The sequence below is a fragment of the Pieris napi genome, chromosome 2, assembly GCF_905475465.1.
Source record: "Pieris napi chromosome 2, ilPieNapi1.2, whole genome shotgun sequence".
NCBI lineage: Eukaryota > Metazoa > Arthropoda > Insecta > Lepidoptera > Pieridae > Pieris > Pieris napi.
In genome coordinates, this window is record NC_062235.1 from 4,977,360 (window position 1) to 5,004,156 (window position 26,797).

Sequence of the window (26,797 nt, forward strand, 5' to 3'; positions counted from 1 at the left end):
TTTGCAGTTTTAATAGATCCTAAAAGATAATATTTATAATACCTATGCTAGCTGCCTCCGCGAACTTCGCTTCGCCTATGATATTTTTACTTACCTTTATACCTACATATTATATTATATATTAATATGGAACATTGTACTATGCTACCCCATAGAAACTGTTCGCTTTTCCGGAATAAAATCCGGCTTTTAGATAGTTCTGTTGTTGTTTTAATTTTTCTCTCCATTAAAACCAGTTCAAAGAATTAAAAATACTCGCGTTGGTTCAGCCGTCTTCGAGTTTAGCGCTTAGCAACATAGTTTGCGGTTAATTTTTGTTTATTTTTATAATTAGTCAAAAAGTTTGTCAAAAATTCTGATTCTTATAGTGACATCTTCTTTCGAAGGTGTTGATCACCTACTTACTTACTTTAAGAGTACTTTCTGGTGCAGCGCTTCTGACTTGGTCATCAAACCATTGCTGAAGATTCATCAACCAATACGTGCGTCTCCGTATTACCTATTTATTTGATTGAAATTGTATATACATAATACCCATTAATTATTAACATAACCTACACAATAAAAATTAAATATTGATAAATAGAAATGTATATTATCGTATACGTTTAGTACTTATTACGTATAAACATAGACTTATATTAGTTTGTAAATAGTATTGACCTTGCATATCACGGATCAATGATTGTCAAAAGACACCGCTCACCTTCAGCCTGGTAATTATTTCATTAGGCCTAGTTTTGCTGTAAGGCGATACAACTCGCGGTTGTGTCTGGCGCCGATTAACGCCCTACATACTTAGCGATTAGACGCCGTGCATAATATGGTTCGTCCGGTTAGTTAAGGCCAAAAGGCCACAACCATTAAAGGAATCGAAATGTAAAGTCCTGTGTCATAAAGTTTTGAACAATTATTGTTTATTAATTTGTATACTCGACACATTTTTTGTCAAACGATACTCTAGCTTACGTCGTTGATATTTTATAGGAAACACTTATTTTAAGCGTTTTCCTACCATTACAGCAACTTAACACTAATTCGATAGAAAAATTCTGAAGAAATAATGGACAATACAACTCTTGTGGATTCTGTAAACTGAATATGTCGAAGTCAAATATGAATGATTATCTATATATTGTGACTACTTTATAGTCTGTGAAAAATATATAATAACGCAAATATAGAGTATTAACAATAACCTACATAGTAATAATAATAATTCCAAATGGAAAAATATAAATCATTATTTATTTAAATTTTTGTCTCCTATTTTCCAAGAACCGAACGATCTGTTTAAAAGTAAAAAAATCACTTTCGCATTATTAAGTAATGTTATCAGAGATTCAGCATTGTTAAATTAATTAACTCTTTCATAATAGTGTTAATGCGCGTAACAGAAAGTATGAGAAGAAATGAAACAAAGAAACCATCCCACGTTCATCAAGTTTCTATCGTGACAATAGTGGAAAAGTTAATTTGTAAGTTTCATATTTAATAGCTACCTACACAAAAAAACGAATATTAACAACCGCCTCCGCAGCTCCGGCTTATTTAATATGCGAGGCTAGAGAAAAAAAAATGTTTTTTTTTATGACACAAGAGGCATACAAACAGGCCAATCGAATGTCAGAATGTACCTGGAGAATCTATGCGAACGGATAGCAAGCAAAGATTCAGCAACTTCAAGTAAGTTAGGTTCGATATCCCATGGAATATTCCCAGCAAATTAAAGTTATGTCTTTAAGAATTTCTCTTCCGTGTTAGGGAATAGGTAAATTAATGGGAAAAAAAGAACAGGACACTTTGAATGAAGTGCTAACCGCCCATGGAGCACGCCTTGTTTGTGTTACCGAGGGTTGAGATAATGCTCTTTTTTCGAAGGCTTATAATATACCAAAAATTAGAGCAGAGTATTATTAAAAAGCTTCCGCTCGCAGCTTAGCTCGCGTGGGTTTTGGCTGGAGTTTTGCGACCTCTTCGTAATTAATAATACACATATACTTTACTCACGAATCTATTGGTAAAAATATAACATGTAATATAGTGTAATGGTACTCTAACTCTGATTTAGGGAATAAATTGATTCAATTTGATATTGAATTATAGACAATTGAGATCGGCTATATAAACCTATTGAAGAAAGGAAGAATATGTAATTTGTTTATCATGAATGCAAGTATTTTTCAATGGTTTAATTTAAAGGCTAAGATATCGTTTAGTTTCTTGTTGGTAAGGTACCTTAAAACATCTTATGTACTGTTTTTTGTTTAAAAAAGTTGCTTTTAAAAGTATTCACATATTTTTTGCACCCAAGTCTTTAAACGGTTTTATAGATTTTTAAATTCCGTTTTACTAGAGAATCGGTCACCCGCTGCTACATTGTATCCCGCAGATGTTCAGGTAGACGCCCAAATCGAGAAATACAAGGCCGCCTCTAAATTCGATTAAAAACTGAGATAAATCTCGAAATTGCATTCTTCAAGGCCACCTGCCCTGCGCATACGCATCCCAACGCACGCGCCGACTCATTCAAGCCAGTCTGCCACAAGCGCTCCGCATAAGTGCACGTGTTGTTTAAAACGCTTCTTGATATCGCGATAAGTGCTGTGTTAATAACGGATTTTTTTCGTGTCGTGGACCGACGAGTTTCTTTAAATTTTGAGGTATTATTTTTGTTAATTTTGACGCTTATATATATTTCAACTATTTTATATAGTATGACTCAAATTACTTTGCATTGTGTCCTATTAGGAGCCCTTATCGTTTAGTCAGTAGGTACTTATTCGGATAGAAATAAAGTTTATCATTGTTTACGTCACATTTCAATGATAATTATTGATTAAGGTTGTGTCTAATAAAACATTGATTAAAAAGTTAATATATGCATATATTTTTAACTGATCGAAATATATTTAAAATATATTTCTTTATTCACTATTAAAGGAACATAAAGGGAGTTTTTCGCCGTGTGTGCGCTACATAATTTTTTACAAATTATTTCTTTTCAGATATAATATTTCAAACGTGGGTAAACAAAATAATTTATAAAATACCGTCAATCGAGATAATAAATAATTACACTATTTATTAATTAATAATTACGTACGGTTAAATTGGGTGAAAACCGGAAATTGATAAATGACAAAATACAATATAAGAATGGACTTTAGGCAACTATTAATTTAACATTATATTCTTGCAAATATTAAAAACGTTTTTGCAATAATTTATGTCGTAATGTAAATTTGGAATTTAAAATACTAAGCTAAAGCGTATACAACATAATTAGTACAAGTTTTTTAATACCATTATTCACTTTAATTAAAACTAGCCTTAAAAATAATATATGTGTAATAGAGAAACAATTGTTCTACCGGATTTGAAAATCATGTAAACGAAATATGAAAAATCATTGGAATTTAATCACATTTTAAACCGTTAAAGAATATTTTACTTAAGAAAGATTCCTCATTTTAAGTTTTTAATTCGTTATAGATATTAGGTGAATAGGAAACAACGCTTACTTCAAATTCATATTGATTTTAATATAATTTCAGTGTAAATATGAAATCTTACTTTCTAAAATTTTTTAGAGAACGTTTTAAGCGTCATTGGAAAAATCTTAAGTGAAAAATATTTTTTGTCAACGCGTTCATCTAAGAAACTTTTGAATTAAAATATAACACATTTTAAAATACATCTGAATGCATATAATTGCAATTTTTTTATTTCAAATTATCCCAAGTTTGCGTTTTTTACAGCTCTTTAGTGCTTGTCTTTTAAATGTAATAGTATTTTTAATAAATAACAAACAAATAATCGATAAACTATTCTTACTAATTCATATGATATTGAAATATTTTTATAGCCATATAGTAACTATACAAAAGCACGGTATTTTGCATTCCAAGTGGAACTAAGCGAAGGACTTGAAGCAAAGTTCCAAAGAAATAAGATATTTCAGTTTGGCTATTTCGAGAATCGCCCCGGGGACCGGCCCCTATCCGATGATTTAAATATAGAATTGAATATTATCTTAACATGGAATTTGTTATTAAGTACGGATTTTGATAAAAGTTTTAGATACTTTAGATAATATAAATAAAAATATTTGATATTATTTAGATAGAGCTAATGAATTGCCTGTTTCAATAAAAGTTAGAAAAATTTCTAATAAGAAAATGTATTATGCGCCATCGGGGTAAATACCTTTGGCATACCACTCTGAAACAGTTATTTTTTCGTCGGGTATTCAAACATCATTCCTTTGAGGTTGCAGAATGTCCTAGTTACCAGTAGTTTTAAATGTGAACATACTAAAATTATACATTTTAGGGTCTGTTTCACAATCTACGGATAAGTTCTACATAAGTTCCAAATAAGCTATTTATTACTGGCAGGATAAACACTATTGTTGCGTTTCACGACTGTCAGATAGCGCTATTCGTCACATAAAGTCCATCATAAGTTATGAGTCCGATGAATGTCAAATAGCACAATTTATCTTCCAAATAATTTATGTGTTTAGCTATTTGGTACTTTATCCATACATTGTGAAACAGACCCTTAGTCTAATAATTGAATGTTTCAGTAATAAAGAATATCTCTGATAAACTCCCTTGTACTAATCGTGCAAAATATTACTTTTAAAGGTAATGTGAATGTTATCACATAAAAACGTGCCTATCAATATTATCTATACGATTGTTTTATTATGTACAAGATATGTGGACAAAAGAAAACACGATAAATTCATTGGAAATCAATTTCCTTTAATTATTTCGCAATTTACGCATAAGTGTTTTTGCTCCGTTCGACACAAACGATATTCGGTAAAATATTTTTTTGCCAGGTACAGCAATTGCCCTTTAATCAGTTGACACTGAAAAGTTGACACTTGATAGTGATAAGGAATATTTTTATTGCCAAATAATATCAGCTCCTTATCGTATTTTAGGAAGAGGAGTTAGGAAGTTTATACACTATAGACAAAGATAAAGCTCTTCCTTTATAATAGTACCAATCCCGGCTTCGCACGGCTAGATAATTTTTAAATATATTGGAAACAAATCTTAACATAATATTCAGGGATAATGATATACGGTAAAATATTTTTTAAATCGATCGATCTACTGGAGATTACTAAACGTTATAAATATTAAAAAATATATATGTTCGAACAATGGCGTTGCTGTCAGCTGCCATTGACATTATGTCACAGAGCTTATTAAAAAAAAATGTCAAAGTCAAATCAGTTTAAAACCGGAATTACTATGGACTATCAAATAGTTGTTAATTTATAGATCTAGTAATAAGTAACCACAAGAATTAACGGTTTTAAACTGCTTTGACTTTGACGTTATTCATTAATAAGCTCTGTGATATAATGACAATGGCAGCTGACAGCAATGCTATTGCTCCGACAAATATTAATGTCAAAAGTAATTTATTTAATCATAGACAACTGTGGATATTGATATTGGAAAAATAACGTCCAATATCTTCAAACCACGTATGTAGCGTTTAATACTATAGGAGATAGGATTTTTGGTTAAAATATAAATTATATGTTAGAAAATACTAATTTAAATTGTAGCAAGATAATAAAGTATTTTCAATATATAACTAACTTTAGTACCTTTTTTGTTAATAATTTATTAATAGTAAGACTTTTAAAAAGGTACAGAATTGTTTGAATAACTTTAAAATAAATACGAAAGACAAATTGGAAACCGGGTATATGTAATTTTTTATCAATTTATTTATTTAGGAGTCTATTTTCCACACAAAGTCATCCGATCGGGGTGAGGATAGCCTATATATAGATGTACGGTACATAAGTTTAATTATAAAGTAATTAGTAGCAAAAAAACCAGCGATTTAAAAATAGTAAATACGCGAGTCTGTCACAACGGCCGCTACACAGATTAGCGTGGCCTACTCACCGGGAGAGATAGCAAATTTTTTTGTAGTATCTGTGCGTAATATTTTTTATTGTATTGATTATATTTTTCTCTTAAGTCCTTAGTTGTCAAGTTAAGTCTACTGTGATGGGGTCTTTCGGGCACCAAGGATAATCCCCTTTCTGTTTTTTTTGTATCCTTAGTGTTTCGGCAAAAAAATTAAAATGCAAAGAGTGGAATTCGCGTTCACAAATTTTATCAAATTTGTACAATAATTAAAGTGAAATTATATTTAGAACCTGAAGAGCGCTGCTTAGGAGATATGATCTCAGGACCGTATTCTAGATCGTCAATCAAACTTAAATAAATATATGTAGTTTCAAGAGATGTCAAAAGTTTTTTTCTGCGTGAAGTTTTACATATCTGACAGCGTTCTAGACGAGATTATTACGTGAGATACTAATTAGATGCAATTTTAAGTTTATTTACGTTTTAAGTCATTTTGATTTTAGTCACATTTTAAAACTTTCAAGGATAATTTTAACAATAATATTTTTTAAGCACTGCCCCTATCTACAGTACTGTTGTGAGATCTTCACAGGGTTGCGGGAGTAAATATTTTGATAAAGTATTTTTTACTTATTGTTTCAACACCGTAACAAATAAATAAATTATTTAAGGTATATTAGTTAAGGTGAATAACAAAGCACTGTATTAGCTGTATATTGCTATTTAAACAGGATGTACTTAAAAAATAAACGACAAAAGAATTTGTTTGTTGATGGTACCCGACGGAAGTCACCACGTTACGCAAGCGACGGAATACTTGCCTTTTGTCTCCCGATAGCACACCACATTCGCTACATCTGTTTTCTTTAATTTACTATGTACCAGTTGAAAAAAAACTCGAACATGTATTTTTTTATACATGTGTCTTCACTGATACATCATGGAACCTTACGATCTAGCTTAATTTAAGACTCTTAAATAAGTCTTACCTAATTTACTTTTTAGGATATTTAACATAAGTTTCCAATAACACTTACAGTCTCTATTAAGGGGGAGAGACTCTGCTCTTGTGTTCTATTTTTACACTTACCACTGTTTAGCACTTAAGACTAACGTGCACTGAACATGTAAGGGAAGACTATTTTTGAGGGGGGTTTACTTTCTTCATTTATTAAAACTTTTTACATTACATATTTGACACATATGCTGACATACAGAAACATAAATACATTCAGAAAAAAAAACAACATTTTTTTAAATTACTGATGTAGACAATTACAAAATCAAAATAAAATAAATTAAGTTAAAACTTAAAGCTAATGTTAGGCATAAATCACTAGAATGCTAGGTTCTATAATACATAATTTTTTTTTAACAAAATCTAAGAATTTAAAATTCTGTCAGTACAGTCTGAATTTTTAAATGTATTCGTATAGAGCATACATGTCATAATAAATATCTTCTGGCTTAATTTCCTTACATATAGGTTTTAAGAACTGTTTTATTAATAATATAGTATCTTGCATCAAGGTTGTTTAAATGGAATTGTATGAATATATTTTCCTCAATTAATGGCGTCACGATTCTCTGGACTAAACCAAATATAGGCACCTCGTCATCCGGAGCCTTCAGAAAATCAGAGAAATAATTACACATCACATCGTAGTACTCATATTTCTATAAATAATATTACGTAACATGAAGTTGTTTAAGATATTAAATAAGTTCCCAGTGCTCGGGAAAAGAGGAAATACATTTGTTTTTCTGAGTGAAGAACAGAGACAAGAGCAACATAGGAGAAAATATAGTGGCCGCTGCTTATTGACTCCAACCCATAAAATACACACACACACTTTAAAAATTCAAAATTGTTACTTATTTTTCTAAATTTTTAAACAATTTTAAAAGTTTACAAAGACAAATTACGAGTGAACCAATGCCTTTAATATAATTTCGTACCAATTCTTAAAAGGCCGGCAACGCACTCGCGAGCCCTCTGGCATTGAGAGTGCCCATGGGCGGCGGTATCACTTAACATCAGGTGAGCCTCCTGCCCGTTTGCCCCCCGTTTTATAAAAAAAATTAAAATATAAAAAAAATAACGCTTATTTAGTTTGTTTTTATTCTGATACTAGGATTTCTATGAACAAGAAAGTAAACGAACTCAAACAATTATTTCATTAATTGGTGACTAAGAATTTAAAAAGAAATGTAAAAAAAAAATGCTTATGTATAAACTATTTCTTCAGTCGTTTAATGCAAAACTTAGCTTAATATATAAAGATGTGTGTATAGATTTTTCGTCGGCCGTTCAAAGCTTAAATAGTTTTGTAATCTCATCAAAAAATAATTAACAGTCATAATAATATTCAAATAATTTAAACGTACTTGAACTATTGGTAACTGAGTGTTGAAATATTCCAACGAAATCGCAATGCACTGACCTTGTCTAATTAAATTATAAATTAATTATTATTTTGCATTAACATTTCTATTGTTATATACTTTTAATAATTAGATTAAGTCTTGATGTCAAACATTTTCTGATAAACGAAAAAATAATTATTTTTGGTGGAATTACCAATACATTTCCGTCTTACATTGTCTAAATTTTTAAGTTACATCCTATGTTTAGGCTTTGCGTTGATGAATCAAGACAGTTCTGTTGGTATCAGACTCTTATCCCTTTCACCAATGGACTTTCTGTCTATGTGCGTATCTAACACTCGTTCGTACAGTAAAGGAAAACATCGTGAGACCGGCATGCCTCAAATCCAAAAATTGACGACATATGTCAGACACAAAGCTGATATCCTAGTAATATATTATATCTATAACACATCAACATGTAATTAGCAACAATATTAATAAAATTAAACTTATAAACATAAACTAATAATAATAAAATAATATACATTGAAATAAATAACGAAACTTAACATAAACTAAAATATATCATTAAAAGGAGTCCCTTTAGGCAAGGTACCGAAGATACTGGCAGCGTTCCCCCTTTGAATTGCTAGACTAATTCTTTGTCCGAGGTAGCTGCCAGATCTTCGGTCTCCTGTGATGTCGACTAACCTTTTTGAAATTTCTAGTTGTCTATGAAATAATAATAAGAGCCTTTTATTTCAGATACTTTTAGACTTTAACACATTTATATGTTTAGGTATCTGTGTGCCCTCAAAATCCCACCTGTCTGCAATGTGCCACCTCTGCCACGTACCTGCTGTTTCCTAAATTTGGTCTATCCACCTTCTAAATTGTCTCCCTCTTTTTCGTTTATTGTATCTTGGGCACCAGTTTAGTACTTTCTTCCTCCACTTTTCTGTACCATATAAGTTTATGTATTTGTATTGAAATATCTGCTACCTTAGTTGTTCCTCTTAATGATGTATTCTTTTCTTCCCTATCATACATCGTCCGTGTCTATGAAATAAAAATGATCAAAGAAAGAATGCAATCTGAGGCCCAGACCCATTTGGGTTGTAGCGCCACTGGTTTTTATTGAGGCATTAAGAAGTTTTATACAAATAAATAATAACTGTAAGGGTAACATTCTGAGTACTTTGTCAGTACGTTGGAGAATATATGTCATACACCGTAAAGAAATCCCAAATTCAACTAATTAAACGTTGAATGAAACTGAACTAAAAAGGCCTCAGCCTTAACGTGAGCGTGGTGAATTCTAGTTCAAAAAGAATTAAACTATTGACGCACGATTAATGTTTAGTGAAGCGATATGTCATGTAATCAACTTTCATTGGCTCAATAATCCATTATAGTTTTATGAATGGCTTTCCTTGTATGTAATATATTTAATGGGTTTAGTGCGTGTGTATAATGTTTTGAGTATTCAATTGTTTTTACTTAATGACGCGAACTGTGATATTTTATTTATAATTGATGATATTGCTCTCGTTTTTACTTCTAACTGACTTATGCGTGAGTCACGGGATTATATAAACTAATTAAATAATATTTAGGAAATCAAAGATCTGGACTCTAGAGTAATGAGAAAAACGAAACTGCCCTAAAAGTTTCAACTAAAGTAAAGTACTAATAAGAAGTCGATTATGAGTTAAACGTGACTAACAATGTTAAAAGTGTTACCTATATCATGACGATTTCAGGCTGGTTGTAATTAAAACTATTAGAAACAGAAATATACATAGACAATATATATCTTGCTAACGGCAAGTTGAAAGAGATCAATTATTAGGCAATGTTAATTATTTTAAATGTTTCTGATCAATGCGAATTTATCTCAACCGCAAGAATTCGTCACGAATTGGAAACTTTTGAGCGTGACGAGCGACGACCTCTAGCGATTTGTTTTGGTAAATATTATGACTATATTAAAAAATAGCATACCATCATGCTTAGAGGTCTTATACATACATTAATAATTATATATAATTAGGTAGGTAATATAATTAGGAACAAAGTTTTACGCCCGATTAGTTATTTACCAACAGGCAGTACGTCCGTTTAAATTAATAAGTTTCCGTTAACAAATGAACGTCTCTGTGTATTGCTTTGTTTAGTAAGACGTCTGCTGTCATTTTGCGTGTGTCGAGTCTGTAGATTATTTTTTATTTTTGCTCTCATCACACACATGTTAAAATGAGGACAATCAGATACTTATGAAAATATGTTATAGAAAGGATATACATGTGTGAAAATGTAACTGTAACAACTCACGAGGGGACACTTTGTATTGAAGAAGTCACAACTCACATGGGTCCACCAGGCATAGGCGAATATACAATTATTATAATATGTAGTTTAAATAATGGGCCCAAGGTTGTTACAATTAACCCCCGACATCTCAATTGATTTGATTATGACAGATTCAATACTATAGACATTTGTGTTCTTGGCATTTAGTATCGCGTATCGTATAATTAATATTAATGAGAGGTATTATGTGATAAGTTACGGTCCTAGACTCACAAACGATCGATCTGTACTTACGAATTAAACCTTCATATTATACCTACAAATGAACCAAGCCCTTATTAAGCTATTGCATAGATTTTAACGCAGGCTTTGAGCGCGGCGACCGAATCAAGAAATTCCGTAACGAAAAAAACCTAACACACGCTGACGGCAAATACGCGTTAAAGTGAGACAGACTATATAGGCGTTTTGGCCTGAGTCTGGTAGAGAGGTAGATTGAAATAATATTAAATAAAAAACTTGAATAAATATCCAAGAAAAACAAATGCTGCATAAATAAAAAATAAATAAATAATTATAATTGCATAAGTTGATAAAAAATGCTATGCAATAGCTTAACCGCGGCAGTCCCCGAGTGCCACACGTTTTTATTTTATTTTTATAAGTTCTATCTATGGAATAAGATTGGCGTTTTCACAGATGTAATTTTCATTGGGCTTAATTTAGTTAAATGACTAACAACAATTTTTTGTTTAAATTCTGATATATTGATTACCTTACTTTTAGATTACGACTTTTCTCAGCTTTGACGACTTCGAATGCTAGACAGTAGACAGTAACTATTTTAAATATTTTTGAAATAAATTAGGACTGTTAGTAGGGTTATTAGAGTATTCTAATGATAGGCTAAAATCAGACCAGTAGGTTCAGTTTAGTTCATCTATCTTTCTTCTATATTCTTTAAATCCTCCTCTCTATAATATAAGTATAAATGGAATATATGTGAAATCATACATTATACTCGGAATTCCCAACTGTTATTTGAAAACCACTACAACAACAACACAACAAATCTTATATATAAAATTCTCGTGTCACAATGTTAGTCTGCATACTCCTCCGAAACGGCTTGACCGATTCCTCTGAAATTTGGTAAGCATATTGGGTAGGTCTGAGAATCGGCTAACATCTATTTTTCACACCCCTAAATAATAAGGGTGGTCCACCCCTCAATTTTTTTTTTTCATTTTTTTGACAAATTTTTTTTTTAAATTTTTTTATGATACGATATTCAAAAATACATACAACCCTAAGTTTTTGCCCTTCTATCACCAACCCCTATTTTTTGATAATTATTTTAAAATTTTCCGCGCTTTTACTCTGGATACTCATTGGCCAGACTATATCGGTGTAACTACCCAGTGAACAACGCGGAGTATGGATGAGACCGAAGCCGGTCTCCTGTTTCTCTCACTCCCTCCACAGTTGTCGGCCATCATTAATGTAAATGTGTGTTTATGTATCAAACTAAGTATAGAGACGTTTAGAATTGTTATTTTTTTATGTCAGTGTAACTCTCATTATTAATTATAATAACTCTCTTAAATTAATCATACAATTAATTAATTAATAGTAAATTAATAATATAAGATAATATTAATAATATCTGTTATTATTAATTATAACCTAAAAATACTCAACGCGTGTCAGGGGCTCCTACCAACAACGACTTTTGTGTTGTTGTAAGTGTTACGGACAACGAACAATACAGTTTAGAAAGCCGACGAATAAAGCTGCAAGCCAGATGTTATTCTTGGAAACCGTCGGCGGGTGCGCAGGTAGCGGAAGGGTCGGTCGGCCCCTTTTACCAACGTGGTAGTTAAGGCATTAGTTTTAAGTTATTATTTGTATAACAGTCAGATAGATTTACGCAGCCGTGCCGGACGGACGTTAGTTATAAGCTTGCTTCGCTGTATTATAATTGTATCACCATCACTAACGTTCGGCCAATAAACATAACATTCATTACTCCACTCCACGAGTTTCATTTCGAGAATAGCGGCGGTGGTTCAGATCGACACCGTACGCTTATAGTAAGTATATTTTTTTTGTTAATAACAATATAATTACGATGTTTTTCACTCTAAAGTAATTTTGTTAGTTCTAATTATGTGTATTTTGTACAGCGAACAATGCCACGAAAACGCAAAGGGGCTAATTTGAGCCGTAATACAAGTGAAACCAGAAGCAAGAGAAATTTAAGATCCCAAAGAACTGAAGAAGAAATCCAGCAAGAAAATACTGATGCGCGTGTGAGCATGGCGCAATTGCGTCAAGAACAATCTGAAGATACACGAGCTGAACGCAATGAAGTGATAAGATTACAACAACGACAATCACGCCGATTCACAGCCAATAGACGCAGAACAAACAACCAGCAACGCCAACAGGTACACCGAGCATTTACATATGATTCATTCCTGCGGCTAGCATTCCAGTATGAGCCTGATGTGGAATATTATGCCCATACAAAAGTGGTGATTGGTGCTATGGACAAAGAATGTTCAAATTGTCATGCTCTTAAATTTAAAAACGAGCCAGCTGGGATGTGTTGCGCGTCAGGAAAAGTTCAACTACCCGACATTGAAACACCACCGGAACCATTGAACGGTTTACTTATCGGCACGGATCCAGATTCTAACGTGTTCTTGAAGTCCATTCGAACATTCAATTCATGCTTTCAAATGACATCGTTCGGAGCAACAGAAATAGTTCGAAATACTAATTCACTTGGTCAACAATACAATTCTACATTTAAAATTAGAGGCCAAGTTTATCATAAAATAGGCTCATTACTGCCAATGCCAAACGAAGCACATAAATTTTTACAAATCTACTTTATGGGCGGCGAGGATTCCGGAAGCGCACTTGCCAATCGTGTGAATGCACGTTGTGACTATAACAACCTTGATTCATTTTTTGCCAAACGCATCGTGAGCGAACTGGACGCTTTACTGAATGAGCACAATGAATTGTTGAAAATATTCAAATCACACATAAATTACAAAACGATAACCACGCTATTGTCATTAATCCTGATAAAACACCAGCTGGAGAGCATATTCGTAGATTTAATGCACCTGTTGTTGACGACGTTGCGGGAATCATGGTTGGCGATTGTACAGGTGCACGAGAAATTGTGGTTCGTAGAAGGAGTAATAATCTTCAGTTCATTGCTGATACACATCGTTCATATGATGCTCTCCAATATCCGCTAATGTTCTGGAAGGGACAAGACGGATACTGCATAAATATCAAACAACGCGATCCCGTATCAGGTACTTCATTCATTTTAAACTTGATTACTAATTTAAAAAAAAATTAAATTATTTATCGTAATTGATTTAATCTAATATTTAAAAATATATTATTACAGGAGCCGAAACAAACAAGAACGTTAGCTCGAAAGATTATTATGCGTACCGATTGATGATTCGACGCGGCCGGGACAACGTCATTCTACGATGTCGCGAGCTTTGTCAACAATTCATGGTCGACATGTACGCCAAGATAGAAGGCGAACGACTACGATACTTACGATATAATCAACTTAAGCTGCGTGCGGAAGAGTACATTCACTTGCGGGACGCTATTAACAACAACGCTGACGCTGCCGAAATTGGTAACTCTGTCATTCTACCATCATCGTATGTGGGCAGTCCACGTCATATGCAAGAATATATACAGGATGCTCTGACTTTCGTGCGCGAATATGGACGACCGTGTTTATTTATCACGTTTACATGTAATCCAAAATGGCCAGAGATTGAATCTTTGCTATTGCCTGGCCAAAATTCAATCCATCGTCATGACGTTACAGCACGTGTGTTCAAACAAAAGTTGAAGTCTTTAATAAGTTTCATTACTAAATTACATGTATTCGGCCGCACACGTTGCTGGCTGTATTCAGTTGAGTGGCAAAAGCGAGGATTACCTCATGCTCACATTTTGGTTTGGTTAATCGATAAAATCCGTCCTGAAGAAATCGATAGTATCATTTCTGCAGAACTTCCAGATCCGTCTACTGACCAACTGCTGTTTGATATTGTTACAGCGAACATGATTCATGGTCCATGCGGTACTCTTAATCGTACATCGCCTTGCATGGCAGATGGAAAATGCACTAAAAATTTCCCTAAAGATTTCACGAACGATACGATCACAAATGTCGACGGATATCCAATATATCGTCGAAGAAGTCCCGATAATGGCGGACGATCATTTATTAAAAACATCAACAACACAGACATTGACATTGATAATCGTTGGGTGGTACCATATTCACCTCTGTTGAGCAAGACATACAATGCTCATATTAATGTTGAGTTCTGCAGTTCTGTCAAGAGCATTAAATACATTTGCAAGTATGTCCATAAAGGCAGTGATATGGCTGTGTTTAGAGTGGAAAATACTAACGTGAATGCTCAACCAGTGAATAAAAACGATGAAATAACACTTTATCAAATTGGTCGGTACATCAGCTCCAATGAAGCTGCTTGGCGTATCTTTGGTTTCCCGATTCATGAACGGGATCCAGCAGTTGTTCAGTTAGCCGTCCATCTCGAAAACGGCCAGCGTGTATTTTTCACGAACGAGACAGCAATTGATCGTGCTGTAAATCCACCTAAAACTACACTCACTGAATTTTTCGAATTGTGTAATCGTGCGGATGATTTTGGTGCCTTTGCACGAACGTTACTCTATTCACAAGTACCATGCTATTTCACATGGGCTCAAACAAAAAAATGGATGCCCCGCAAGCAAGGCTCCCCAGTTGATGCATGTCCCAATTTATTTAAATCAAACGCTCTGGGGCGAGTATTTACAGTCAATCCAAAGCAAACTGAATGCTTTTATCTTCGATTGTTGTTGGTTAATGTTACTGGCCCATTGTCATTTCAAGATATACGGAAAGTGAATGGGCAACAGTATTCAACGTATAAAGATGCGTGCCTTGCACTCGGCTTGCTGGAAGACGACAACCAGTGGGAATGTATGTTTGCTGAAGCAGCATTAAATTGTACAGCAATACAAATTCGTCTACTATTCGCTATAGTGTTAACTACATGTTTTCCAGCTCGAGCACAGATATTGTGGAATAATCACAAAGATTCAATGACTGATGATATATTGCATCAACATCGTACACGATGCAACGATGTAACGATAACGTTCAGCGACGCTATGTACAATGAAGCATTGATTGCTATTGAAGATCTCTGCATTATAATTGCTAATTTATCACTCAGTCATTTCGGTATGAATTCGCCAGATCGAGCTGTATCTGATTTCATGAACACGGAAATGAATCGTGAAATGCAGTACAACACTGTAGAAATGGCGGCGATTGTTACTCGCAATGTCCCATTAATGAATGAGGAACAAAAAATCATTTACGACCGCATTATGCTCGCAGTTTCAGCAGGACAAGGTGGATTCTTCTTTTTGGATGCACCAGGTGGAACTGGAAAAACATTCCTTATTTCGCTAATTCTTGCTGAAATACGATCAAATAATGGCATCGCATTGGCCGTTGCATCGTCAGGCATTGCTGCAACTTTATTGGATGGAGGCAGAACAGCTCATTCAGTATTTAAGCTGCCATTAAATATTCAAAATAACCCTGACGGAGTGTGCAACATAAAAAAACAATCGTCCATGGCCACCGTGCTGAAACAATGTAAAATTATCATCTGGGATGAATGTACTATGGCGCACAAACATTCACTTGAGACGTTGAACAGGACGTTAAAAGATATCAAAAACAACGACAAACTATTTGGCGGCACTCTGTTAGTCCTTTCAGGTGATTTCAGGCAAACACTTCCCGTCATTCCACGTTCAACATACGCTGATGAGATTAATGCTTGCTTAAAATCATCTACACTGTGGCGTAATGTTGAAAAAGTACAGCTGAAAGTAAATATGCGCGTTCAAATGCTTCAAGATCCATCCGCTGAAACATTCTCAAAACAACTCCTAGATATCGGTGATGGAAAAGTAACTATAGATGAGACTGGATGCGTAAAATTACCGACAGATTTTTGCACAATCGTTGACTCGCAAGACACTCTCATTGAAAAAATATTTCCCGATGTACACACACAGTACTTAAATCATGAGTGGCTTGCAGAAAGAGCAATTTTAGCGGCAAAAAATGTAGACGTTGACAATTTGAATCTGAAGATACAACAGTTATTGCCAGGGAACTTGGAATCATATAAATCTATTGACACAGTTTGCGATGCGAGCGAAACTGTAAATTTTCCGACAGAGTTTTTGAACTCACTGGATTTGCCAGGTGTGCCACCGCATAATTTACAATTAAAGGTTGGATCTCCGATTATCATGCTTCGCAATTTGAACCCGCCACGGCTGTGCAACGGTACGCGATTGGTCATTCGAAAATTAATGAAGAACGTCATCGAAGCTAGCATTTTAAATGGAAAGTTCCGAGGTGAAAACATATTAATACCACGGATTCCTATAATACCTACGGATGTGCCAATTCAATTAAAGCGTGTTCAGTTTCCAATTCGATTGGCATTTGCCATGACCATCAATAAATCCCAAGGCCAAACGATGTCGGTTTGTGGCTTAGATTTAAGCACGCCATGTTTTTCACACGGACAATTATACGTGGCATGCTCTCGAGTGGGTAAACCATCAAGTTTGTTTGTGTTAGCTAAAGATGGGCTAACAAAAAATATTGTTCATGCTGTAGCATTAAGAGACTGATATTTTTTGATAGTGTTGCCGTTCTTATCGAATAATGATACGTATATATATATTAGAGAAATAAATTATGATGAATGATTAATAAATATAGTGCTTGGCGTTTGTTATTTCTATATTCCCTTATCGTTCACAGCATTACACACCTATTTCGTGCATATACCACATCCTTACACACTTAAAATAGGTTAGTTATTTTCTGTCGGCACTAGAAAGTACATAGAAATTATTTATATGGCAAAACAACGTTTGCCGGGTCAGCTAGTATTAATATAAAATTTTCCTATTTCAGAACCAGTAATGTCCACTGAGTAACCGAAATCAAGATGGCGGCCGTAGGTGCAGTTCTCCTGGAATCCAGGCCTTTTAGGCCCTTTAAGTCCTCTGAGGAGTACTTGTATGCCATGAAAGAGGACCTGGCTGAGTGGCTGACAGTCCTGTACCCTGAACTGAGGATCAATGCTGACAATTTTCTCGATAGATTGGACACTGGCGTCGCTTTGTGCAGGGTATGTATACAGTAATATTTAAATGATTCCGGCGTTTACTGAGGCGATCATGCGTTTACATGAAACAAATATTATAAATTATTTCCAACACACACATACAGTATTTACAATATTCTTAACCTACATAGTATTAATAATGATAAAAATTTGTTACATAGAAAATTAAAACAAATAAAAAAAGTTGGTCCCTGTGGCAGTGTATCTTTAATGCTGGCATCAATTCCTTGTTGTATTGCGATACTTATTTGTTGAGCGGGGAAGGCACCAGCTCGGGTGTCATCTGTACCAGGTGCCAACTTTAATAAGCGCCCGTTCACTTGAACCCCAAGGCCCAACATTCAAAGCTCCAAAATGAACAAAATCAGAGTCGGAGGAAATACTCTTATATATGAGCCGTTTATATAAAAAGTACAACGTATTTAGTAGAGTATTAGTTCAGAACTAATATTTTAACGGTAAATCGAGGTAGATAAATATTGATAGGATGGAATCTTATCTTTAATATGTATTATGCGATTTGAGTCTGAGTTATATTGAACAATTAACCGCCACACTATGCCACAGTGGTTGGACCACATAGTTCGGTTCATGGCGAAACAATAATTGTAACCGATTAGTTGGTATATGCTTATCAGCTACTTATCAAGAAGATAAAACAAAAATATTCATAAAATATTATTAAGCTCTCACGCTTAGACCATCAAATATTTAGTTCGCGGGAACAAGGCTAAATAAATCTTCGAGGATAATAGCTCTTGAATAGCGCTGAATCATTTTGTATAACTTTTACCTGTTTTACGTAATTGGAAATATATTGTGACATTGCAATTTACGTAAATGATAGTAGCGTTATGTTGTTTACCTTAAAATATATGAAAAGCATAACAACTACATAAATCCATATGTACACCATCATCGCACCATAGTCAATTATTTTTAAATAATAAAATAAAATAACAGACCTTCCGTACACCTAAGACAACAATTCACAAATAGAGATAATTTAATGAATAACTCAATCATTATTTTTCGAGGTTATACCATACCATGAAGAATAAATAATAATACAAGTTTAAAAAAAGAATTTTAAAATTGATTTCATTATTAACCCCCGCTAATCACAACTTTGGTAAAGCGTTTTGAGGAAACTAAATAATCTAATAAATTCGCATGTACTGAAAAAATCGAATCGGGACCCGTGTTAGATTAAATAAATATATAATAATTTGAATTTAAGTTTTCGTGTAGTACAGAAACAGAGGAATTTGCATTAATTTTGATTGACAAATCCTGGCGCTGCTGTATTCTCGGAATTGTCAATTATTTTATTAGTTAAAATCAAGGTGATCAAATGACAGAATCTGTCAAAAGTACAAGGTCATTGAGGTCTATGATACAATTATTAAAGCAGTTGGGTTCCATTGCTGTTACAGTTAATTAAAAAGTTTCTTGTCACGATTTTGATATTACCGTGTATAAAAATATGAAATTAAATTTATCCTTTATAATAATTTAAGCACGTTTTTACCAAATTAATAAAGCTGGTTTGTTAAATAAGGTTGGTACGTTTTAACGGGTCGTTGCCATGGTAACGTCCCGCATAAAACATAAACACATAGTTTGTAACGCTAAACTTCTTAAAATATTCCTTTTATGTCTGCTAATGCTGGTGTTTGCCGAGAACCCATCTTTTAAGAATGAATCAGTCGACTGAGCTTAATAAGGATGCATATTTTTATCAACATAACGAAAAACCACGTCCAGTAGCGTTGAGCGTTCATATGATTGGTGCATGACCTAAAATCTGAGTGCGGATAGTATGACCTTTGCACAATATGATAAACAAATGTGTACACGCGCGATACTGGTCGATACATAAGAAATGTCACGATCCATTGCGAAACTAGGCCTAATCTTAAAATAATTAAATTAATTCATTCAATGTCAATGGCGCAATAGTTTATCTGACCGGATGAAGGCTCTGGTGTGATTTTAATTAGCTACGCGGGAAAATCGTTTTTCGTACGAAACCTACGATTTATAAGCCAGCCAGCGCGGCGATACATTGATGAAAAGTAAAATAACATGCTTATCGTATCGCGATAAGAGCTATCGAAAGAGGCCAATAAAATATCGATATGAACGTGATAACCACTTGACATTATTCAAATCCGGAACCATTTCTTTTTTATCATGTTTGCTTGCATTTTGTCAACAATAATTTGGCGCGGAATTTTAATGATTCAATTTTAACGGGGTTAACAGAAAATTTATCTAGAAGTAGCGATCTCAAAGACTACTTATTAATTACTACTTAATAAGATTAATTCAAACAATTAATTGTTTGAGGTTTTGTGTTTATTCTATACGGTGATACTAACTTGTGTGAAGACATAAGTAAAACTGTATTAGACGGCTCATGACTATTTTTTTAATTTAATGGTTTGCCCCCTACTATTGAGACTGGTGTATTCTAGTAAATCCTTTGGGGTTGGAGGTTTTAACTTGTCAACGAAGTTTTGGTTTTTTATGCCTTCGATAAGATTACCTACCTTTTGTTTCAAAAAAAAAAAGTATTTATATCATTACAAACAAACGATTTAAATTACAGGTTACAGTCTTTATAAAATCATGACATAATGCATATCGATCCCATCTCGGTTTTTTTTTTCAAAAATATTGCCGTCAAATATGTCGACAAGTGACCGTTTTTTTCTTTAGTTTTGTTTATGAGTATGCTATGAAATCCAGTGTTTTATTTTAAACGTGACTAATTCGGAAATAAGATATGCCATTAAGAATTTCCTCGTTAGATAGTCTGTAAAAGTGTACATTGACTCACTTTCTTAAAACTATACTGAATCATTGGGCGTTACACTTTTAAACACCACGAAAATCTGGGAAAAACCGTTGATTACTAAATAGTAGATTAATTCTATATCTTTATATATACTTTTATTCTATATTATAGATATTCTATAATCTGTACGTTATTAAAAATATTTTGATTCTTATAACAGCAAATGGCGGCAAAAATACTTGTGTCAATTGTAAACATCGCTGTCAAAAATATTGTGCCGTGCTTATGGTTCCGTGTAAATTATGATTTGATTTAAGAACATTTTCCAAAACTTACCATAGGCTTACAATATTCGTCCTATGTGACGTAACACAGCCTTGTCAATGTCGCAAGTTGTCATTAGCGGTTGTCGCAAGAACGTCACTTTGTCTATTTTTACCATTTTACTGTTAAAGAGGTCAAGTCAATTTGGGTGCTTGAGTATTATTTGGAATGCTAAATGGAACTGCTGCTGCATTGATTGAGAATTAGAAGATAATGAGGGTTTATAATATATGTAGGGGAGCTAGGTGGAGTTTTCAACAGCCGGCTGTATCGGTGCTAATAATATTTTTCGTATGCCTATAAGAATAAAGCCTGAAAACTAAAACATATTAACTCTTTATTAATTAATGGAGCGTAGAAAAATAACATTATTTTGCAAAATTTGTTTAACGCAGTTTTTAAATAAAATGCATTTCAAGATAATCAGGTGACATTTATAAAGCTTACTGTATGATTATTGAATAGTCGAGGTTTATTTGTTTATTAAATTTACATAGTGTTATTGATTTTAATTTATACGAGTAGCATACATTTTAAAAACACATTATACAATATTGAAACGCGTTATATTAGTACAATGTTGAAAAGAAATATATATTATGAAAAATTAACTTATCAGAAGTAAAGTTAAATTAAAAATGTATTGTAAATAATATAAAATAGAAATTTAATAATTATAATATACATACATATAAAACTTCTGTGCGTGTCTTGTAATTAAACTCGTCCTAAGCTGGACCGAATTTCATGAAATTTTTGGTGTATGTTCAAGTGGTTTAGATTAATGAATTTTTTTAAGTTTTTATATTTAAAACGTGTGTACAACGTCTAAAGGTATCGCTAATATTATTACAATAGTTGTATATTTAGAATATCGACTTTTATTAGTCTTTAATATTGAATAGAATAATACAATTATTTAAATTTTATGATGTGGTTGTGAGAAACCAAATGTAGGATAAGCTGCGCGTTGTCCTTGGTCGATAGCGATTATTAGCGAAGGCGGAGGCGCCGGCGCAGGTGGCTTATGCATTGTTTTTCTTTTGTTTATACTAAAATTTATGAGGGCGCGGATTTAATGGTATATATGTTAACGTAAAATTGTAAACACCGTTAGATTGTAATCTATCTCACGAGATTATAAACTGTCGAAAGATTGTGAACCTCAGCGTACTGCTTACAATTTAACGTATTATTATTCGGTAGATTGTACTACACTAACTTAGTTATCATTCAAACTTCTTTGGTCAATTACAGATTAATTTTACTTCCCAACAATTTCATATAACTACCGAATAATAATACGTTAATTTGTAAGCAGTTCGTTGAGGTTCACAATCTTTCGACAGTTTATAATCTCGCGAGATAGATTACAATCTAACGGTTTTTACAATTTTACGGTGACATATACATATAGAAACATGTTTCGTCTTTATAAGGCACAGGGGTATATAATCACTATCTATTTTCTGATTATGTAAATTGTAAAGTTATATAGTTAATAAAATATTGGAAGTTTTAAATGCTCAAATCTAATCAAAACTTAAGATGTCCAAAACGGATTTCATGATAATCATGTACCTACATACCCAACATAGTGGCTCCATATGTGGGGACTAGTTTGTCACAACCATATTTTGGTATAAATTTTGTTGTTATGAAAATAATTTTTTTGACAGATTTTAAGACTTGATTTGACTCCAATTCACGTATGCTTTATTATCGCAATTGTTAGATACTACTTGGAATGGATAAAGCGATGCGAATTAAAATGTATCCGAACTTTAGATCCAAACGTACCAAATAACAGCAATTGAAATGCAAACCTCGTACTTGTCAGCGAGGCGTGACGTCACGTCCTAATGTTTCGCGAAACCGCGCCCATTCTACGGAGCTCGCGTAATCGATTGTTCTATAATCTATACGTTTCTAGTCTATGCTCTTTATAAATGCGCACGTTTGATGACGTTTGACAATAATTAACGTTAGGATGACATTAAATTTTTGATTGAATTTTGGAGCCTACAAATTGACAAATGACAAGCCAATAATTGTGTTTATGGAAAATTATATTATAAACATAATCTTGTAATCATTAATCATATTTAAAATAATTAATAATAATGATTGTGTATTACAGACAATATTAAGACTTGAGTATTTGTTTCTTTTATCGAACGATTTAAACAATTGGCAAGAATATACACGTTCTCACCGATTCCTGAATCCAATTCCCATGAGGCGTTTAGAATTTTAAGCATGGCAACAATGTAAGGAAGCTCGGGGTTTTTGAATTAGATTATGGCAATATTTGGCTATTGTATTCAATTGACTGGATTTAAAAAGGCGCATTATTTATTTATTATACTGAAACGTAAACACACATTAAAAAACATAAAAGATGAAAACCATTACATTATTATATTGAGATGCGTTCTAGAACATGTTTCACAGATAACTTTATTCAAACTCATTATTTATTATTTTGTAAGATTTTATTTGGTATCTTATTTTGCTCCTTATATCATGACAGGACCTGCATCAATATGAAAAGTTGCTATACTATCAACTACATATATTGTAGTCCCTTTTAGTGATAAAAGCCTAAATATTGATTAAGTTTCTATTATTGGTTAAATAAAACCCTTTTATAAACTTCAATTCATTAAAAAGTTTTATTAAACAAACTTTAACACTGAAATGTCATAAAAGAATATTCCATTTTAATTGTTTTTAATACCATAGAAATCATTACAAAGTAGTTTATAAGTAGCGTTTAAATGTTACAATAATGTAAACAAAATCTTGACGCCGGTTACACAAAAAAGGCGTTCACGCCAGACGAAAGTGATCGTAAAAATAGTATTTATCGAAATGACGACCTTTACGCATGCGCAACATATCCGTGCGGAAATCATCGGAATGTCAACTTGATTACCTTTCTAGGTCGTTATCGTATAGACCTACTCTAACTTCTTACATGTACTAAAAAGTAAAACTAAAGTTCTTAATTAATTAAGAACTTTAGTTTTAATCTACGTCAGGATAAAGTATGTTTATTTGATAGTCATAGAGGCAAGTACAATTCTATCGATTACCTTATACCGCCTTGTCGTACATGACAGTCTAAAAAATCTAGAATAACCAGACTGACGCACAATTTTATGCTATTCGTTTATTTAAACATAACAAAGTTTAATAACTATTATTTTCCTAAATTTCCTACTAAAATGGCTGTCCTGTAGGCTCGTTTACCCCCCTATCTTATAAAAAAAACATAGCATACACCCAAAAACATATTCGTAATTTTTCTGATCTCATAACTACGAAACCTGCGCATATCTTTCCACAGTGTAGAGCGTGATATATATAGGTATCATAATCATTGAACTTTATGCTCGCAATAATAATGAAGTCTGGCTGATAACAACTTGTTTACACCAAAATGCTTTTCATTTTGTATTCCATTATTTAATTTAAACCATAATTGACATTTCATCGCGTCCCGCAAATGATATTAACAGACTTCATCTGTTTTCCTTTAATTACTGATGAATAATGGAAATGGAGTCTTTGAACTTTACTGTTTTGTCTGTGGCAGCTGTCAATGTCAATGTAGAATGTAAATTGTTATTGTCATTGTCCCATAGAATTTTAATTATTTATGATGTAGATACAATTTGAACACGAGTTTCGATGTATTGGGTGGAGGATACCTTTATCTTTGTCAAACTTCTATGTTCGCTGTTGTTGACGTTGATTGACAAGTTGGGAGCGTAACTTGACATTTGACAACTGAACGAAACATTTATCCATATAGATATGAATATTAATGCTATAGAAGAATCTTGCGCCGAAGTAGAAGACATCACCAGGATTATGTTATGACTAATTAGTATCACATCACGTGATATCGCATTGATAAATAACAAAGAAATAAAAAATAATAATGAATTCATAACAAAATATGGTGGTGAGAAAATGGATCTGACGATAGTCCCTACACTAGGGAGCTCCTGTGTTGTGTCTAGGCTCTCTTCCGTGGTACATGAAGCATGTTTAAAACAAAAGGAATATAAGTGATATATAAAAAATATTTTTAATGGTAAAATCAATTAAACAAATATTTAAAAAATATAACATGATAAGACATATAATTTTATCCATTTTGACTAAACTAGACCTATTAATACAAGTGGACAATGTACATTCCTAAAAAGTCACTTCCTGGTGAAAAAAAATATTCAGGGTTATAATAAAAAGTTTCCTGTGATTGATCAGCTGTCAGTGAACTGACAGTGACAGTAAGTGTATGCCCTTAATGGGCGTTTAACTGTCGATTAATGTCAAAATGATTTTATTCGCACTTGAGGCTAGCCGATGACACAGGTTAAGGGCGTTCTCGAGTTCAAATTGAAGGCTTAAATGATAATTTAGTGAAATTGAGCCATTTTTTGTGTCTTAACTTAATTAAACGCTTTTGCAAATTTTACAAGAACAGGTTTTTTATATTTCGCGTTAAGTGAAGCTTATTTAAGAGCTATAAATATAACTTTTAATGCGATAAATAATTAATTCAAGCTTTAAAAGCTTTAGTCGTGTAAATGTGCGTATAGGGCAGGTGCATTTATGCGTTTTTCACAGCGTTTTTTTGTGGTTATGTAGAGAAACGGCTCCCATACATTGAAAGAAATAAAACTATTAGACCTAGGAAAACTGTGAGTAATAATTTATTCAATAATATCAAGTATTCTTTCTTCTACGTATAGGTATAATATAGTTATGATAATAATAAAAACTCCTTGAGACAACCTTTGGGGTTGTAATAAATTATAATCCCATGTATATTTTAACTCTATATTAATGCTAAGCAGCAGAAGATATACCATTAATGTCGAATTTAAATGAGTTGCGCGAATTTTGTAAATGGTTTCCCCAAATCTTTTGCATTTGCTGCTTAATGAAATAATACAAACATTAGAATTTACACTTTAAATGTATAGATTTAGAGTTTATTTCACATAAAAATTGATCCCTTCTAATCGGGTATCCAATTGGGGAACCATATTTAGAAGTTTAGTGTGGTTATAGTAACAGCGATTTATTAAAAACATTGAAATATATTTTAAATATGTCACAAATATTCTTAATACATTAGGTCAGTCCTAATTAAACTTTGGATTAAAATACCACGATACACTTATTTCATTAAAGTAATTTTGAATAAGGAAATTTGTAAAAATAGTCGGAAATAATTTTATTTAGGCTGCGCATCGTGAGCAAAAAAGTATTTTTAAGTAGTCGTGAGCATTGTCGATTTAAAGTTATTATATAAAAAAATTATTGGTGGCTATATTATTCTGTAGAAGTATATCCGAACCAATTCGACTTAGTCCTTCAAGAAAAGAGCGTACCAATTCTTAAAAGGCCGGAAACGCACTCGCCCTTTGTCGTTGAGATGTCTGAGGGCGGCACTGTCACTTAACCTCCTGCACCTCTCATTTGTGATCTAGATACAATTTGAACACAATTTTCAAACACGAGTTTTTTTTTTTAACACGAGTTTCAAAAACTATTCTATTCTATAAACAAAAACATTCCGAATACAAGGATATTACAAATTGATAAAACAGCATGCATTTAGAAATATAATTTAATAGCGATGAAGTCCGCAAAGCGTAAAAATAGCTGAAAGTAAAACCATACCTCACTATTAATGGAGGATGTGCGTCCGAGACCTAGCGGGACTTAACTTCATTTAATTGAACCGATGT

At 33.0% G+C, this 26,797-nt stretch overlaps 2 protein-coding genes across 3 annotated transcripts in view; both read left to right on the plus strand.

Moving 5' to 3' along the window:
* LOC125056489 (GAS2-like protein pickled eggs) overlaps positions 1-26,797 on the plus strand; it is a 115,445-nt gene that overhangs the window by 54,720 nt on the left and 33,928 nt on the right. Inside the window, exons 1-2 of one of the 2 annotated variants that reach the window (XM_047659614.1) lie at positions 2,515-2,663; positions 17,683-17,899. In XM_047659614.1, coding sequence (XP_047515570.1) covers positions 17,717-17,899 — 183 coding nt within the window. In that variant the 5' untranslated portion in view covers positions 2,515-2,663; positions 17,683-17,716. Of the gene's footprint in view, positions 1-2,514; positions 2,664-17,682; positions 17,900-26,797 lie in introns of those variants that run through there. The other variant, XM_047659622.1, reaches the window with a different exon arrangement.
* Positions 13,658-17,663, plus strand: LOC125056484. Its single transcript, XM_047659601.1, has 2 exons — positions 13,658-13,933; positions 14,032-17,663. The coding sequence occupies exons 1-2, from the start codon at positions 13,762-13,764 to the stop codon at positions 17,391-17,393; spliced, it is 3,534 nt and encodes a 1,177-aa protein (XP_047515557.1). The 5' UTR covers positions 13,658-13,761; the 3' UTR covers positions 17,394-17,663.

Bases quoted from the DNA above. Each gene is read 5' to 3' on its own strand.
- LOC125056484 (XM_047659601.1), top strand. From the start codon at position 13,762: ATGGTTGGCGATTGTACAGGTGCACGAGAAATTGTGGTTCGTAGAAGG. The intron at 13,934-14,031 runs GTACTTCATTCA...ATATTATTACAG, and splicing joins ACAACGCGATCCCGTATCAG to GAGCCGAAACAAACAAGAAC.